Below are 17,835 nucleotides of genomic sequence, written 5' to 3'. Positions count from 1 at the left end.
ACAACAACAACAACAAACTACTGACCAAGAGCAAAACAAAATACAACAAGAAAGAAAAGCTTGTAGTTAGTTCAAGAATCATTTGTTGGCCTTTAGGAGTGTTTTCCAGTCCAGTCTGTTGGGGCACCACGTCCTAGCCCTAAAGAGTTGACCTTTCATAAGCGAATCCTGACTTCTGAGGCACTCTGGGTGGGTTCATGCCACCAACCTTTCAGCTGGCAGCTGAATGCTCCACCATTTGCATCTCCCCAGCTTGCTCATACAGATTGATGTCCTAGATGATATGGGAAAGACGGAGTACCTGGCATAAGAACCACGGATGGCTATACAGCATTCTTCATATTGACCCTTTCATTTATCTCAACCATCCTAAGAGATAGGCAGAATTACTATCCCTATTTAATAGATAAGATAAATGAGACACATAGATTAAATAACTAGTGCCCTAGACAATAGAATGAGTAGGTAGTTGAGCCAAGATCAGCACAGACTGTCCCATCCTGAGCCTGTGCTATTACTTTACACTTCTGCTCCTCATTTACTTGCTGTAGCAGCCTTGCTCGGGGGTGCAGGGTGCAGACTCGCTCCCATACACACTTGAGAAGGCTCTATGCTAACTTCCTAGAGCAGATCAAGAACATTTCCAGCTAACCAAGTTTCCAGGTCACCTCTCCTATTGTTTACTAGAAACTCAAAATAATTTCAACCTACATAATTATAGATCGAGCAATTGGAATTTAGAGTAATAGAGTAGTGCGCAATCATGTGGTTTCTTACATTTACCATAATCATACATTTATCAGTATGTGCTAAGTCAATATATAATAAACTTATATATGATCGATAGTGTGAAATATATCATAATGGTAAGTATAATGATTATTTGAGTTCATAGCATCTATGGTGAGCTTATTGTGAGTTATTATTAAATGACTATTAAATCAATCCAAGCCTGTTTACTACCAAGTGTGCACTCAGTGGAGCCCTGGTGGTGTAGTGGTTGCTACCTGGGCTGCGATCTGACAGGTCAGCAGTTTGAAGGGCGGCAGATGGGCTTCCCGTTGCCGTGAGTTCGTCTTGGAAAGCCACGGGGCAGTTCTTCCCTGTCCCACGGAGGTTCTGTGAGTCACCATCGACTTGATGCCCGTGAGTTGGGCGCTTTTTTGGCATGCACTAAGTCCCTGCTCTACGTCTGCCTCCGTGAAAGGGAACTTATTAGATGTTATCATGTGTGGTTTTTGGTTTTTCTTTGCCATTGCCATATAATAAGTCTTATCTTTTTAATAGGGAGAATTTTCTACAATTGACCACAACTTTCAGAGTGACTGTGGTTGTGTACAATATCTATGTGGTAAGTATGTGTTTTGTCGCTTTTGAAGCACTATTGTTGGCAATTGTTCTTAACGCATATTAGTTATAAGTGATGCTCTTTGAAATATGAGGAAGCTTCAGGACGTTTGTGGAAAATGGAAAAATTGGATTAAAAATTAAAATATAATGGATTTCCCCCATAAACTTTTGGAGCATTCACCTCTTTTTGAGTATTAAAAATATGATTATTCTTCTATTTTGTATTATCTCTGAGTATTCTGAAATTTGATAACATGACAAAAAATTATTTGTTTCAGAGATCTTTCAGGTTTCTTAAGTGGTCACTATATTTTTCCTGTATACTGAATATTTAAAACACAACATCAAAACATATGAAGTTTTTTCTTGTTAAATTACTGATGTTAACATTTTAAAGCAAAAATAAAGTTGATTTTTTTCCTATGAAACATCAACTCTTCATATTAAGTATAAGTAAGCAATAAAAAAGAAAACTTATTCAACAGCTTGACATTTTTGTATTTTTATGTGCGAGCCTAATTTCATTGTCACAGTGGCATAAACGGCTTGGAAACAGAATTTTTCATTGCTAATCCAGCCTTCCCTAATATACCATTTTAAAAGATACAATAGAATATTAAATCAGCTACCTCCATCATGAAACAGGATTTACATGACTTTTTATTTTGCAACAGAATAAAATTTAGAATCTTCTGAAAATAATTATTAAATTTATGAAATATTAAGCAATCACATCATGGAAAGGCATATTGTTATTGAATTAGGTTTTGCCTTCATCCACATCCACAAATGTCATGTCATGTTTCTGAAAAGTGGGTAACAAATACTATGACCCCCTAAAAATCTCACATCCCAGAACTTGCTGTAAAAGAACCTCCAACATTGAACAGCAGGTGATTTATGGATCAATTTCTTATTGTATATTAAGGAAGAAATAAATGCACTGTATTAATTGTTAAGTAAACTCCTGGGTTGTTTATATTATATAGTTATATAAAAATAAAAGTTTTCTCTTGGTTTTGAGAAAATGGCATATTACAGCCTAAAGACAGACTTAAAATTCCATTGATCAATGAATAAAAATTAAAAAAAATTTCTTGTTGACTATATATATATTTTTTTTCTTTTTCTTTTCTTAGAAAAGGACAATGTATGTGTATTTCAAGATGTTTCAGTACTGAATCCTGGCCAATCAATAACAAAGTATTTGGAAGGGGACTTTTGCTATATAGTAGAGTGTCTGGAAGAGAAAGATAACTACACAGGCTACCATGCTCTGAATTTTACAATGGTGAATTGTTCAAAAGAATGTGACATTGTAAGTACCTGTTCTCCGTGGAACTAGTGAGAGTTCATGAATCTTTAAGTGGCACCTCCAGAATTTGAAATAGTGTCTGCTCTATGAGTAAAATAGATGTATATATAATTGAGTAATTCTTCAACAACTTATTCATATGTGATCTATCTAAATAATTTAGATCTTCACATTCCCTTGTATGACCATAGAGCTTCAGGCATCTTACTGTGTGTGGGTTGTTTGATTGGCTTCTAGAATAAAAAGTGACATCCAGTACACTTCTAATATAGCTCTATACAACAGTGATTATTAAAGCTCTTCACACTCCACCTCAGAAATGCTTGCATTTCTATATAGAAAAAGAATAGTTATTTTGGACACAACTTCAGAAGCCAACTCATAGCAAAGTGTTGGAGCGCTGACTGTGGCTAGAGGAATGTATTCTTGTTACATGCAGCACCAGTTATACGTTCCATCTCCGAGTGATTATGATTGTTGTGGGACCTGCAAAAATGTTTCCTGCAAATTTTCTATGGACAATGGAACATCAGTTATATATGAGGTATGAATTTCTTATATCCTAAAATGTGTTTCTGGGAAGATAACTCTTTGTGGTGTTGTTTTTTTTAAGAAGGTATGCTTTAGTCAAGAAGATATGCTTTAGTTTGGGGAATGGCAAACACACATACACACACCTCCACATATAATTTACACATAGATACAACATATGTACAAGGCATTTTAAAGGAGCTGATAATTTATATGTTGAAAAACATGTGTAATTTGTTTCCCAAACGTAGTTTTGAAGATTTTCACTCCCCTCCCCTCTCGATATGAGGAAGGGGTTTTGGGGAACCCTGATTCCTAATCATTATAAGAGAAGTCCTGGTGGCAGAGTGCATTGTGAGTTGGGCTGCTAACTACACAGCTCATAGTTCGAACCCACCAGCTGATCCTCAGGAGGAAGATGAGGCTCTCTACTCCCATAAATATGTAAGTCTTGGGAAGTTCCAGGGGCAAGAGTACCCGGCCCTATCAAATGGCTGTAAGTCACAACTGACTGCATCGAGGTGAGTGACCTCATTTCAAAGGTTAGGGTCGGTAATGTTTTACTTATTCATAAAGCGTTTTAATAGAAATCTGAAACTCAACATGTTAGCAATTTTCCATTTTTGATATTGAAATATTCAGTGGGTAAAACAGAGGGGGAAATGAAAACATTTGACCGTTTTTATGAAAGATGATTGTAAGGATCTGAGGACATGGTGTGGAGGACACCTCTGACCAACTAGAGTTACCAAGAGTAGAAGGAGAGTACAACCCCACATCATCCCCAGGCCAATTCCCAAAAGATAGAGATCCAATGCCTGCACCCTTCCAGCCTGACCCCAGCCATCCCTGCTTGTCACAACACTCTATTTCTCTGGCTGGATTTGATCATTCGTGGCAGTGGACACATGACTCACAGACAATACTCATGACTATGAGGGTGGTTAACAAGTTACTACATGCCAAGATCAGAAAACATTAAGAATCGATAGTCTTTGGTCCATAGCGGTGCCTCTCCTCCGCCAGCAGCAGAGCTTCTCGCTGGTCCTGATGCTCAGTCAGATGGTCTCTCGGTCTTTTCCTTTGTGCCCTAGGAAGCCTGCCTGACTGCTTACCATTTCGTAGTCGCAGTGACTCCTCTGCTCTGTTTCAAGGTCTCTGAGCCGTGGTTGCTGCTGCTGCTGCCACTTCAGACAGGAACTTCATACATCCCAGCTGACCTTTTTGGAGCTGGTGGCTGACCTTTTTTGAGGGTTCCAGGATTATCTCTATTTCTGCTTCTGAGATGGTTCTTTTACACTCAGAGGAAAGACAAAAATCACCAGTCTACGAGATAGAATTCTCCCTACTTATTTGCATAGCCCCATCTAATCATTGGGTAGGAGTGACAGCAAACAAAAGAATCATATGTAGTTAATTCCACTCAAACACAGAGCTAATGATACCAAAGATCCAAGGGACCACACTTTTCCCCCCAAAACAATATGAAAATTACTCAGAATTCTCTCATTATTCACAATAACCCTGTAGAGATGTGAAGATAGTCAAAAAGTCAACTGAAAAGCAGATTTCTCCAAATTTATACATTTCATCAAATGTAAACATGAAAAACTATCCTTTAGTGCCATAACTGATTATCTTAGTTTTGTGTAAATAAATGTTGTTGATTTAAATCATTAAAGCTTTGGATAATGTTTATCTAGCTTATCCAAATAACATTTGTTTTCTATGTTTTATACAAAAGGAAGTCTTGATAGGAACTTATAAAATGTAGAGAAGATATAGGTGCCAGTAAAAGAGAAAGAATTAAGTATTTCTGGGAAAACCATGGTAACTTGGGGACCTTAATAAAGAACAATATAAATTCTCAAGATGTCAGTAATTTAGGAAACACTGATATACAAAACTAACAGTAATGGAATTAGCCCTGAGATTTTGCTAAAAGGTTAAATTATGTTGATAACATATATTTAAACACAACATACAATACAATATAGGTAAATATACATAATATCAACTTTTGACTTTCTCTAGGGCAAGGTATAGCTTTCCAGAAATTTAATTTATATGTAACAATTAAATTTTATTTTGTTTCTTTTATACTGAACTTGCAGATCGTTTCTTGTTAAGATTTATAGAAGACATTAAGCCTTTCATATATTAGGATAGAATCTAGAGAAAGCAAAGTTGTCAGGATCATTAAAAATTATTTATTAGTCTCCAAAGGACTCCAGGCCAAAATTTTAGTAGGCTTTTAAAATTTGGATTAGTAAAATAAAAATACAGATGCAAATGGCCATCCTATAATTTTAATTTTCAGCTGACTTTATTTTTAAAATAGAAATTATTAAATTAAGAATTAGGTGAATAGTTGTGATGTTCAAGACATTCATTTAAAGAGTAGGAATATGTTTTTTTAAAATCATTTTATTGGGGGCTCTTACAGCTCTTATATATCATTCCATATATCAATTGTGTTAAGCATTTTTGTACATATGTTGCCATCATCATTCCCAAAACATTTTCTACTTGAGCCCTTGGTATCAGCTCCTCTTTTTTGCCCTCCCTCATGAACCCTTGCTAATTTATCAATTATTATTATTATGTCATATCTTACATTGTCCATTGTCTCCTTTCACTCATTTCTATTATTTGTATCCTGTGGAGGGGGGGCTATATATCCAACCTTGTGATGGATTCCCCCTTTCTCCCCCTCCCCCCTCTCCAACCATCCCCCTACCCTCATTATATTGTTACTCCCACTACTGTTCCTGAGGGGGTTATCTGTCCTGAGTTCCATGTCTTGAGAGCTCCTATTTGTACCAATGTGTGTTCTCCTGGTCTAGCCAGATTTGTAAGGTTGAACTGGGTCATGGTAAGGGGAGGAGTGGGAGGAGGAAGCATTCAGGAACTAGAGGAATGATATGTGATTCATTGGTACTATACTGAACCTTGGTTGAATAATCCCTTCCTTATAACCCTTCTGTGGGGGGATATCCAATTGTTTACAGATGGGCTTTGGGTCTCCACTCCAATGTTCCTCTTCACACCAATATAGTTGTTTGCTTTTGATTTTTTCATACCTGATACCTGATCCCATGAACACTTCATGATCACACAGGCTGGTGTGCTTCTTCCATGTGGGCTTATTTGCTTCCCTACTAGATGGCTGCTTGTTTCATCTCAAGCCTTTAATACCTCAGACACTATTTTTTTTTATAGCCAGGCACCATCTGCTCTCTTCACTACATTTCCTTACACTCCCATTTTGTCTTCAGTGATCATGTAGTGTTGGGAAGGTGACTATCAAACAGTGCCAGGCTATGAGAACAAAGTGTTCTTGGGTTAAGGGAAGCCTTAAATCCTTCTGCTATCTTATGTAAATTGGCCTCTATCCCTTCCATTATAAATTAATATATTTACATATATACATGCCTATCACTATACTACTATAAATAGCTTTTGCCTCCTATTTCTTTCCTCTATTTCCTTTCATTTTCCTCCTATCCCACTATTATGCTCACCCTCCATTCAGCTCTCAGTATTTCTTCTCGGATAGATTGCACTTGATTAAACCCCACCAGGCATTATGCACCCTCATTATGGATCATCAATTATAGATATTTTGTTGTTCCCTTATCTCTGAGTTTGTTGGCACTCCACTCCCTCTTCCCACTCCCTCCTCTCACATGTCCCCCTGGGTCCCTTGAGATTGTTTGTTCTGCCTAGCTTATATAGATAGGCATAGGTCAAAAGAAAAACAAAAACAAATAAACAAAAGAAGGGGAAGAAAATCAAAACAGTAGATAATTCCAGGTCTGCTGACCCTTATGTATGTTTTCTGATCAAGTCTGATGAGTTGCCAAGCCCTGTTCTCCAAGTCAGAAGGCTATTTTCAGGATTCCTGGGGGACTTGGTTACTTTGCTCCCCTTGCTGCCCTGTTGCAATCCCTTTGTGTTTCACCCGCTGTGCATGGGGCAGACCAGGCACACTTTCCACACTGTGTCTCCAGTGCTGTCCCTGTAGCACTATGGGTCAGTGAGGGAATGTCATGCCTTGTGCATTGGCTGCTCTGAGCAGGGATGTCGTCCCTGGAGCTTGGTGGGCCATGATGAGTTTCTCTCTCTCTCTCTCTCCCTTTTAGTTCACTCCTGCTCCCGTGTGGTCTAGACAGACCCACCTTTCTCCAAGTCTGTATCTTCAGCGTTGTCCTCTATTGGCTTCTTCTCGGGAGCAGGGCTTGGGCCTGACCCTGTTGTCCTCTCTGTTCATTCGCTATTAGTGTTCAGCGGATTTTATTTTTAAATAGAAATTATAAAATTAAAAATTAGATGAATAGTTGCAATATTTGACACTATTTTAAAACATAGGAATATGGCTTTAAAAACTTTTTAAACTCAAACTCATCGCCATTGAGCCAATTCTGTCTCATAGTGAGACTATGGAAATGTAGAATTGCCCCTGTAGGTTTCTGAGGCTGCACATATTTGTGGGAGCAGAAAGCCTCATCTTTCCCCAGGAAGACGGGGATGAGTTTGAACTGCTGACTGACTCTATGGCTAGCAGCCCAGTTCATAACTCACTAGGCCACCAGGCTTCCTAAAATAACTGTAAAGATATACAAAGTTAGAACCATAAATTAATAAGCATTATCTTAAAAGGAGATTTTTAATTTCTTGGCTATAAGGGTGTAGAAGGATGAATAAACAAATCCTAAAATGGGAGGTGTACAAGTTATATGATTTGTTGTTTTTTAATTAGTGGAAAAGTGCTAAGCACAAGGCCTTTGACACTTGGCCAAATGGGCAATTAATTTTATATTGGAAACAAATATCTATTTGTTTCTCTATTACATAATTACATATTTAACGTGGCAATTGTTGAATGTCAGAAGTCTTGCTCTAATATTTTGTTATTAATTATAAAATAATAAATTGTGAGGCATTTTCAGATGGCATACTTTATAACAGAAAAATCTCTATCTTGATTTGATTTTTGATTCAGTATGATGACACATATTTTACTTAAGGAATTTGCACATTTCATTATGAAGAAACAGTTACTTTCTCCTTTTGGTTTTAGGAGGGGAGTACCTGGGACTATAATTGCACCACATATGAATGTGTTAAGACTGATGAAGGGGCAATGATTCTGAACTACAGTATGGTCTGTCCTCCTTTCAATGAGACTGAATGCAAAGTGGTATGTACTGGGTTCCCAGTGAGAGAAGGCAACAACAAATTTAATTGAGAAAATCCATATTCGTGTGTTTTCCATGGTCATCGTTCGTGATTTATTTATGGTATTACATGTTATATATCTGTAGATCAATAAAGAACTATTTGATTGCCTCTGTTTTCCCTCTTGAATTATATGGCTCTCTATGAATGGACACTGGGTGTGTTAGTCTGGGTAGACTAGAGAAACAAATCCATGGACACACCTATATGTATAAGAAAGACATTTATATATAAGAGCAATTGAAAATTGAGAAAACATCCCAGCCCAGTTCAAATCAAGTCCATAAGTCCAATATTAGCCCATATGTCTGACACCATTCTACAAAGTCCTCTTCAGACTCACAAAACATAGGCAATGACGCTGAATGTAGATCATAGGCCAGTGGGTAGAAAGTCTTTGGATCCAGGGGCAGTGGAAACATCTCAGTGCTGGCAGGGGTCTCTGCATGGCTTCTCCAGCACCCAGGGCTGGATCAGGGTGAGTCCATGTGCCTTGTCAGCTGCTATGTCTCCCAGGGTGTGAGCAGAGTCTCCCACCTCCAAGTTGGAAATACCGGAATTCCCAGAATCCTTAGGGGAAGGCTATGCCCACACAGAAGCCTCATTAGCTATGACCTGATTGACAGGTTAGACTCCACCCCCATATGCTTAATCCTTAATTTGACAATTATATAACTACCACACTGAATTTTCTATATAGACAAAGGAGTTATTGAAATATAATATGATCAGCAGATCTGATCTCTTTCTCAATATGGACTACTAAATTAATTAAGTAGAGGTTGGCTAATTTTCTTCCTTAAAAAATTAAACAAGCAGATTCATGCTACCATTTTCCTTTTAACAGATACTTGCCTAAGTTAAATTCGCCTTACTCTTTGTGAGTACAGGCCATAGTAGACCTTAGCACAAGTGATACCATTTCTGATCCTCCCTTTTCTCTCTCTCTTTACCAATTATTCTTTCTGATTTGTTGAGGTATAGTTTTCCTTTAAGTAATGTAATTTTCATTTTCAAAGATGCTTGTGGTTTAAGTATTTGCTGCCAGGTGCCATCGAGCCTGTTCTGACCCATAGTGCCCCCGACTGAGGACAACAGAGCTAAGCACTGCCTGGTTCTGTACCATCCTCACAAAAGGTCTCATGTTGGAGCCTGTTGTGGCATCCCCTGCATCAGCCCCTCTCCTTGAGGGCTTTCCTCTGTTTCACTGCCCTTCCACTTTACCAAACATGATGCCCTCCTCTAGGCCTGGCTTCTCCGCACGACATGCCCCAGGTGCTCTAAGGAGAGCCCTGGCTGTGCTTCTTCCAGGCCAGAGTTGTTTGTCCCATTGCAGTCGTGATACTTTCAAAATCCTCTGCCAGCGCCACAATTCAAACTCATCGATTCTTGTTCGGTCTTCCTCGTGTTGTTTAAATACCGAGGAAATAAAACCTGATGCAAAATGTTCACCTCTTGTCCGTCCGTTTGTCAAGTGTACTGTGGTGGTGTCGTGCTGTGATTCTGACTGCTCTGTTACTAGTATTTCAAATACAAGCAGGTTCGCACTGAATGAAAAGATTTCAGCAGAGGTACCAGATAAAAATAAACTATGAGGAAGGAATAGGCTATGCATTTCAGAGGATTTTGCTACCGAAAACCCCACAGATAGCATAGAAATAGTGTCAGGTACTGCAAACCTAAAGAACAGAAGCAGAGCATTTTCAGAGGGGTTGGCAGAAGATGAAGCCCGTGGGTGGAGAGGCCTTCACAGTATCACTGAGGAGGAGCTGCCTTCTCCGCGCCGAGTCAGCGTGTGTGATCGTGAGGGAGGAGAGCCTTTGGGAACTTCATTGGCTTAGGGGGCATGCCTTCCAAGGAGAAGAAACATTTGCCAACATAAATTAATCATCAGGATTAGGAACAGACAGAGCATGAATCTGGAATCATTGGAAGCTCTAAAAAAATGAAACAGAATGCATAAAGATCAATATTCTAGATATCAGTGAGCTGAAATTGACTGGTATTGACCAATCAAGAATCAAAAGGGACATTTCAAAATCCGTCTTGAAAGACAATGTCTATCTGCATGCAAGAAAATCCAATCATAGCAACTATTATTCAAATTTATGCCCCAACCACATTTGTGTATGCACTCATTTCGTTGTCAAGGAGCACGTCCAGAGGGTGAGCACCACAGAATGCCAGGTTCTTGCGTTGAGAGAGGGCTTGAGCAGAGGCCCAAAGTCCATCCACTCCTCAATGTATTGCCATATAAATAGATGCACATAGGCCAAATACCTCTATTTTTATGAATTAATATATTTACATAGTACACACCTATGTTTTTACCTGCATCATAGCTGTGCTCTCTAGATCTTTTCTCCGTATCCTTTTACCTTCCTCCTGTTCCACCACCACCCTCACCCTTCTGCCTCTTAGTAATTTCTCTCTGCTGGATTGCTGTTGCTTCCAACACCCTCAGGATCTCTACGTCTTCCTCGTTGCTGATTTTAGTTTTAGTATTTATTTTCCTATACTCTTGTTCATTTTACTAATTTAGAGATGATTTATTTTTCATCTGAATATCTGTACTTAAGTTCATGAACAAAGAAATCATTAGAAATAAAACACCAGTGATTTTCTATAAATATATATATTTGCAATTTATTGAATAAAAATATTGGAAAGATTTTTTTAATTATTATTTCTGACATAGTAGAAAATCGAAGAATGTTATTTTAATTATATGTATTTTCTCTTTCTAGAATGAAGGGGTTGTAAAGCTTTATAATAAAGGCTGTTGCAAGATCTGTAAGTGAGATATATTACATGATTGCTAGTATGCAGACTTTGGATGCTCTTCAGTTCATAGATGCAAGGAGACTAATAAATTATATAATGAATAATATTTAAATCAGCTGTGTCATACAGTTGCTAGCTTGTAATTTAGTCATTATCCTCTGGAGTGTGATTAAAATATTTTTAATTTAAATAAATTGTAACTGGAGTATGGCAATTTCTTCAGTTTCCTTTTCTAAAATATATTGCATAATCCTCTCCATCCCTGATGGCTATTAAGTCAATTCAGATATATCATAGTGACCCTCTACGACAGAGAAAAACTGCTGCAGGTTTCTGAGACTGTAGTCTCAGCTTTCTTCTGCAGAGGTGCCGGTAGGTGTGAACTGTAAACTTTAGTTGCCTATCATGTAACCCACTAAGCCACTGGAGTTCCATAGCACAACATGTTAGTACAGTTTACAGTATCCTTTATGAATGCCGCTAGCGGCCAACCACAAGATCAGCGTCCAGAGGGTTGTGCAATCGTCATGACAATCAGTTTTAGAACATTTTTCTTTTCTTTTTTTTTAATAAACCATTTTATTGGGGGCTCTTACAGCTCTTATCACAATCCATACATCAGTTGTATCAAGCACATTTGTACATAAGTTGCCATCATCCTTTTCAAAATATTTTCTTTCTACTTGAGCCCTTGGTATCAGGTCCTTCCCCCCCCTCCTCCCTCCCAACCTTGTGAACCCTTAATAAATTATACATTTTTATTGTTTTCATGTTTTACACTGTCCGCTCTCTCCTTTTGCCCACTGTTCTGTTGTTCTTCCCCCAGGGGGGTGGGGGGTTATACATTGATCATTGCCATCAGTTCCCCTTTCCCCGCCTCTCCCCTCACTTTCCCACCACCCTCCTGGTATCGCTACTCCCATTATTGTTCCTAAGGGCTTTATCTATCCTGGGTTCCATGTGTCCAGAGCTCTCAACTGTGGTCCAGATTTTGGAGGGGAGGAGGCATTAAAGAACTAGAGGAATGTTGTTTCTTTGGTGCTGTACTGCACCCTGGCTGGCTCGTCCCTTCCTTATGACCCCTCTGTGAGGGGATGTCCAATTGTCTACAGATGGGCTTTGGGTCTCCACTCCGACCCCGCTCATTCACATCCATATGATTGTTTTGGGTCTTCTGATGCCTGATACCTGAAACCATCGACGCCTCGTGATCACACAGGCTGGTGTGCTTCTTCCAGGTGGGCTGTGTTGCTTCCCTGCTAGAAAACCACTTATTTAACTCCAAGCCTTTAACACCACATACTCTTATCTTTCTTTATTTTTATGCTCCTCGTTATTAGCTCCCAATTTCCCCCACCTCTCCATCCCCTGCCATACCCCAGAGGTACCGTTAATCCAGTTACTGTCTCTGTAGATTTACCTATCTTGAATAACATATACAGAAACACATTTTAAAGCAGCAACCTAATACAACAATAACAAAGTAAAAGAGATAAACACCCAAATTGAAAAGAAAGCAATAAATATTGAAAACTAGAATAAATTTAAATGGATCATAAGGGAGATCACATGATATGGGGCTAAATTTTAACCTACCTGCATCTGCAACAATCCAGTTTTCCAAAGAATTCTACATGATTGCAAGGTTATTCACAAACCCAATCCACATCTTTTAATACATTGAAAGTCTGTTGTTCTGTATAATGCACTTGGGAAATTTCATTTTAGTAAATTGTTTAAAGAGCGATTACAAAAGTTCTAATACTTTTTTGATAAATTTTTGTGCATGGAATATATTTTACATTAGTTTGAATTTTAAGATTGATTTTACAGTGGCTTTGAATGATTTTTAAGACTGAAATAGAAGAGGTATCATGTAGCCATTTTTATTTTGTGTGTTTTGTTTTGCAAAGTATCTGTGAGCTAGCATAAAAATAACAGTGTAAGTTGTAGGGAAATTGAGGTGGATAGTATTGTTTAAATTGTCCAGAGAAGCATTCTGAAAGAGGGCCACACCATGGTCTTGGTTAATATTACCATATTGTAGAATGGGATTTTTAGATACAAATTGCTGGATATATGTCATGTTTTTTTTAATTCCTTTAATGAAGGGCTAAATCCCATAAATATCTAAGTGTTCTTGTCTATTTAGAGCTGTAATAATCATGTGGCACAAATAATAGGATACATTAAATAGTGATATGACATATTTATAATATGCACTACTGAGCACAGTAACAGTGTATAAATCAAGAACTCTGCTAAGTTTCCTAAACACTATTTTTTATTCACAATAATCCTAGGAAATGGGTTCTGAAATTCATCCTGATTTATGCATATAAAACACATGAATTTGCTTATTTCCACATACTGTGGTTTACTTCAGATATTAGTCTAGACACCAATATACCACATACAAGTAGATGGTATTATTTTATGTGTTGAATGCTTTCAAATTTATGATTATGACAATCATTTTAAGAAAAGAAGATGAGCTATACAAATCTAAGACATATCAGGGAAAATTCATTTATAATGTGAAAATAAACTTTGTACATAAAATATCTGAGTAAATATTATAAATATGTATCAATGCAGCAATATGTTTTTATAAGAACATTATTTTTAATGCAATTAAATAAATAACTAATTGTATGCAATTAATTTATTATTTAGTTTACTTAAGAAACAATTTGACTCAGGCCTTTGGATGAATACTATATTATATGTTTCACCAGGCAAACGAGATGAAAGGGTATGCCAGAGAGCGATTATTAAAACAGTGATCAGGATTCAGGACTGCACCAGTCAAAGCTCTGTAAGTGGGAAATTACCCCTTTGTGTGGACAGGCCATGTGTTTCCAGAAATATATGTGTTATAGTATAATACATTTGTAAGCCAGCAGAATGGTAACACATATCACTGAGATAAATCTTACAATGTAAACAAAAATAAAGAAAACCTAAACAAATTCATTAAAATTATTTATGAATGATTTTGAATGAATTATTCTTCGTTGACATAATAAATAGTTCTGAATGATGCAGCTAATCTGGACATAAAGAAATTAAATAAGTATACTTGACTACTTATTTCTTTAAGTATGCATTTCTGTTCAGCCAAAAAAAAGTCCAGCTTCCCAGCCTGTCCCCTTTAGAATGAGAGTGGCCTGCCTCCAACAGAATGACTAAGCTGTTACTAAGGCCTTCCACGTTGCTGCTATCATTGAGCTACTTCCAACCGATGGCACCCTATGTGTGCAGAGATTTGCTCTGTAGGTTTTTCAAGACTGTGATCACTAATCAGGTCTATCTTCTTAAATGTCTCTCTGGGTGACTTCAAATTGCCAACTTTTGATGAGTCTTCTGTGTATAATTGTTTTGTGCCACTCAGAGAACTCTAATATATGTAGTTCATACTCCTACCTAGTTATGAGTATGCATTTTTGCCCTGAGTTATGGTAGCACTGCTTTGTTGAGTGTGACAATTGACTGTCCCCTTTGATTTACTGGAGTTATGTTTCAGTTTAGTGCTTTCTGACAGCTACTGATCTCTAGAAGGTTGAGAGTTGTCGTGATGAGGAAGACTTTGATTTTACCTGCTTCCTTAGTGAAAACGAACATCTATTAGTGTTCTTAAGACTTTTTATTTTCCTATGATGTCTTCTTCTAGATAAATGTCGCTTCTTGTGATGGAAAGTGTCCATCAGCTACTATATATAACATCAACATTGAGAGTCACCTACGATTCTGCAAGTGCTGTCGAGAAAATGGCGTTCGAAACCTAACCGTGCCACTCCATTGCTCAGGAAATGGCACTGAAGTCATGTATACGCTCCAAGAACCCATGGACTGCACCTGCCAGTGGAATTGAAGAGCCGCATACAACATCGTTCGTTCAGCAAGAGTTAACGTTTGTCACTATTATTTAGGCACCAGGCAGATTTTTACTTTTAAGCATGAATTCATTTTGCAGACTAATGGATTGTGTTAATTTCATAGTTGATACCTAACATATATCATTTTAACACTGAAATAAGATTTCTGGATTTACTCTATTTCATATAAACTTATTTTAAGACCTTCTACTGAGTTGCTGTTCTGTACAGATCTGGAATATTCATTAGCTAGCAAGGGTCATTTTGCATAGTTTCTCCCATTTCATTCAACAGTTATTTTATCGTTTGCAATGTTTGCCATAGCTGTTCAGTTTAAGGAACCTTTGAATCGGTTCTGTATATTCTGGTAAATACAATTAGTTAAAATAAAAAGTGCTTAGAGGCAAACCATTGCACAACAGGATTTTTGTATTATTTAAAAGCTGGGTGAATATTAATGATATTATTGCATATTCTTATTTTATTTTCAAGCTTAACTGATGGCCACAGAAACTGTATGACTTTTACAAATTTATTCACTGTAATCATATAGTGAGTTTATGTTAGGTTAACATTTAGGGCAACCCAAATGTCTTTCACAGAATCTTAATATAGAATTAAAAATTTTAAATCCAATGCTTTTAGGAAAACAAAAATTGCTACACCTACACATACCCTTCCCTGTGATAGCTTTCTCCACAGTGACGAGATGAGAATTTAGTACCATTTGTTAATGAGAAGACGGAGATCCTGAGCTTTTATTTTTTATACAACTAAGGCTATTAAATATGTTGTTACTATTTAATATTCAGTTAGATATTTGATGCCTCATTGACTGATTTTTGAGATGTGTTTGCAGACTGTCAAAGTTGTGTGTCATTTTACTGTTAATGAGTAGTTTTGCTAGTGAAGAATGAAATAAAATCATTTGAATGTATTAGTAATTCTATAGTGGAGTCCATGTTTTAAAATTAATATAGATTATTGACAATTTCAAGGACTATATCTTGAGAGCTTTGCAAATGCTCAGATTCTCTACCATGCTGGTATATAATGATTTCCTTATTTGTAAAAAGGAACCCTGGAATTGCAGTTGTGTCTGCAGCAGGCTGGTAAACAGATGGCTAATAGTTCAAACCCACTTGTTGCTCAACATGGGGGGAAAATCTGCTCCTGTAAAGCTCAGTAGTCTCAGAAACTCTAAGGAGCACTTCTCCTCTGTCCTGAAGGGTCACTGTGAGTGGGAACTGACTCAGCGGTAAGGGTGGGAGTCTGGGAAAAGGAGAGATTATTCTACTTGGTGAGGTGGTTGTAGAGATAAATAAGGTCAGTAGCAAACTAACAGTAAATTTGCTTTGAAGCTAGGTGATTTGTTATCACCTACTAGTGTTTCAATTACAAACCAAGCTTACCACAAAAAAAAATCTTGAAACTTTTGTATGGTTTGGACTTTCAGAGTAACTCATAAATGGATGAATGGATGAATATGACATCAGCAAAGTCCACTACTTATTAGATATAGTAATTAATTTTATTTTACTTGTGCTTAATATCTGTATTTCCTTAATATCTGTATTTCAATATTCTTTTATTCTTCTTAATATAGAGATTTAATCAAATGTTTTTGGCTAAAATAAAAGTCTGTTTTGTTTGAAAGAAAATGTTGTGCACCTGAAGAAATAGAGGCATATATGATGCAATTTCTAACAACTGTTTTTTAAAAATGTAATCTTTGTAAAATAGTTGTTATTGAATTTTAAAAAATCAAATCATTCTTAAACCTATTTTGGGGATAAGGAGAATTCTCCTGGAACGCTACCATTATTCATGAGCAGAAATATAATCAAAGTGAGTCATCGTGATTGGTAGGTGATAAGGAGTAGCTGACGCATGCGCTGCTCCTGATGGGCAAGTACCCAGACTGGCTTAGCCTCATGCTCCTGGTGCTGGCCCTCCTCCAGCCTTTGGGTGCCGGAGGCCCCCCGGCAGTGCGGCTGGCCTAGGAGTCATTGACCTTCTGACTGTACCCTGACCACCGTCTGGGACCCCTCCACTCCTCGTGCACATCTGCCCCCACGGCAGAGTAGAACCCCGGTCCTCGACGCAGCAGAACTCGACATAATCTGAGAACACCTTGCGTCGGAGCTCGAACAAAACATCGGAATCCGACCCAACGCACGTGATATCTGTCAGCAAAAGCAGTTCGTCTTTCGGTCATGTGGCGTTACTTGGCGTTTTTAGTACGAGTTATTTAAACCTTTTGCAGCTGTGTTCCATGCGTTTTGCTATAATTTTCTTTGTTTTTTTGCGGCTTTTTGTACTGTTTTTAGATTAAAAACATGGGTCTTAAGAAAGAGTTTTTAGGAAAGAATCATCATGATAAGGAACTGGTTAACCATGTCATCGATATTGTTGATGATAATTTAGTAACTGCTTTTAGAAAACAGTTAAGGAAACGCCAACAGCAGACCACATCAGACAGATTTTTTTAAAAGGAAAGCCAGCCAGGTCCTAGTGAAAAAAGGCAAAGAAGGGAAAAAACTCCTGAAAAGCAGCGACCAGTTGATTTGATGGAAGGGGATTCCCCTTCCAAACAATGACTCTCTCCACCCCTCCTCTCCACGTCCGTGTCCACAGATCCAGATCCTCATCAGTCTCAAGGTATGTTGTAAACTTTTTTAATGTTGTGTTTCTTATTTAAATTATATTATTCAACTCTGAACTTATTTACTTTAC

General features: G+C 37.6%; 1 protein-coding gene across 1 annotated transcript in view; it reads left to right on the top strand.

The window, feature by feature from the left end:
- Positions 1 to 15,095, top strand: part of OTOGL (otogelin like) — a 168,961-nt gene extending 153,866 nt beyond the window's left edge. The window contains exons 52-58 of the mRNA XM_004700773.2: positions 1,288 to 1,351; positions 2,490 to 2,668; positions 3,105 to 3,209; positions 8,280 to 8,399; positions 11,185 to 11,230; positions 13,960 to 14,039; positions 14,895 to 15,095. Coding sequence (XP_004700830.2) covers positions 1,288 to 1,351; positions 2,490 to 2,668; positions 3,105 to 3,209; positions 8,280 to 8,399; positions 11,185 to 11,230; positions 13,960 to 14,039; positions 14,895 to 15,095 — 795 coding nt within the window. The remainder of the gene's footprint in view (positions 1 to 1,287; positions 1,352 to 2,489; positions 2,669 to 3,104; positions 3,210 to 8,279; positions 8,400 to 11,184; positions 11,231 to 13,959; positions 14,040 to 14,894) is intronic.
- The last annotated feature ends 2,740 nt before the right edge of the window (positions 15,096 to 17,835 follow it).

The sequence above is a fragment of the Echinops telfairi genome, unplaced genomic scaffold (assembly GCF_000313985.2).
Source record: "Echinops telfairi isolate 266 unplaced genomic scaffold, ASM31398v2 ScPeMD7_2;HRSCAF=8, whole genome shotgun sequence".
Lineage (NCBI taxonomy): Eukaryota > Metazoa > Chordata > Mammalia > Afrosoricida > Tenrecidae > Echinops > Echinops telfairi.
The sequence above is the reverse complement of the archived record's forward strand: the minus strand, read 5'-3'. Positions and strand labels throughout refer to the sequence as shown.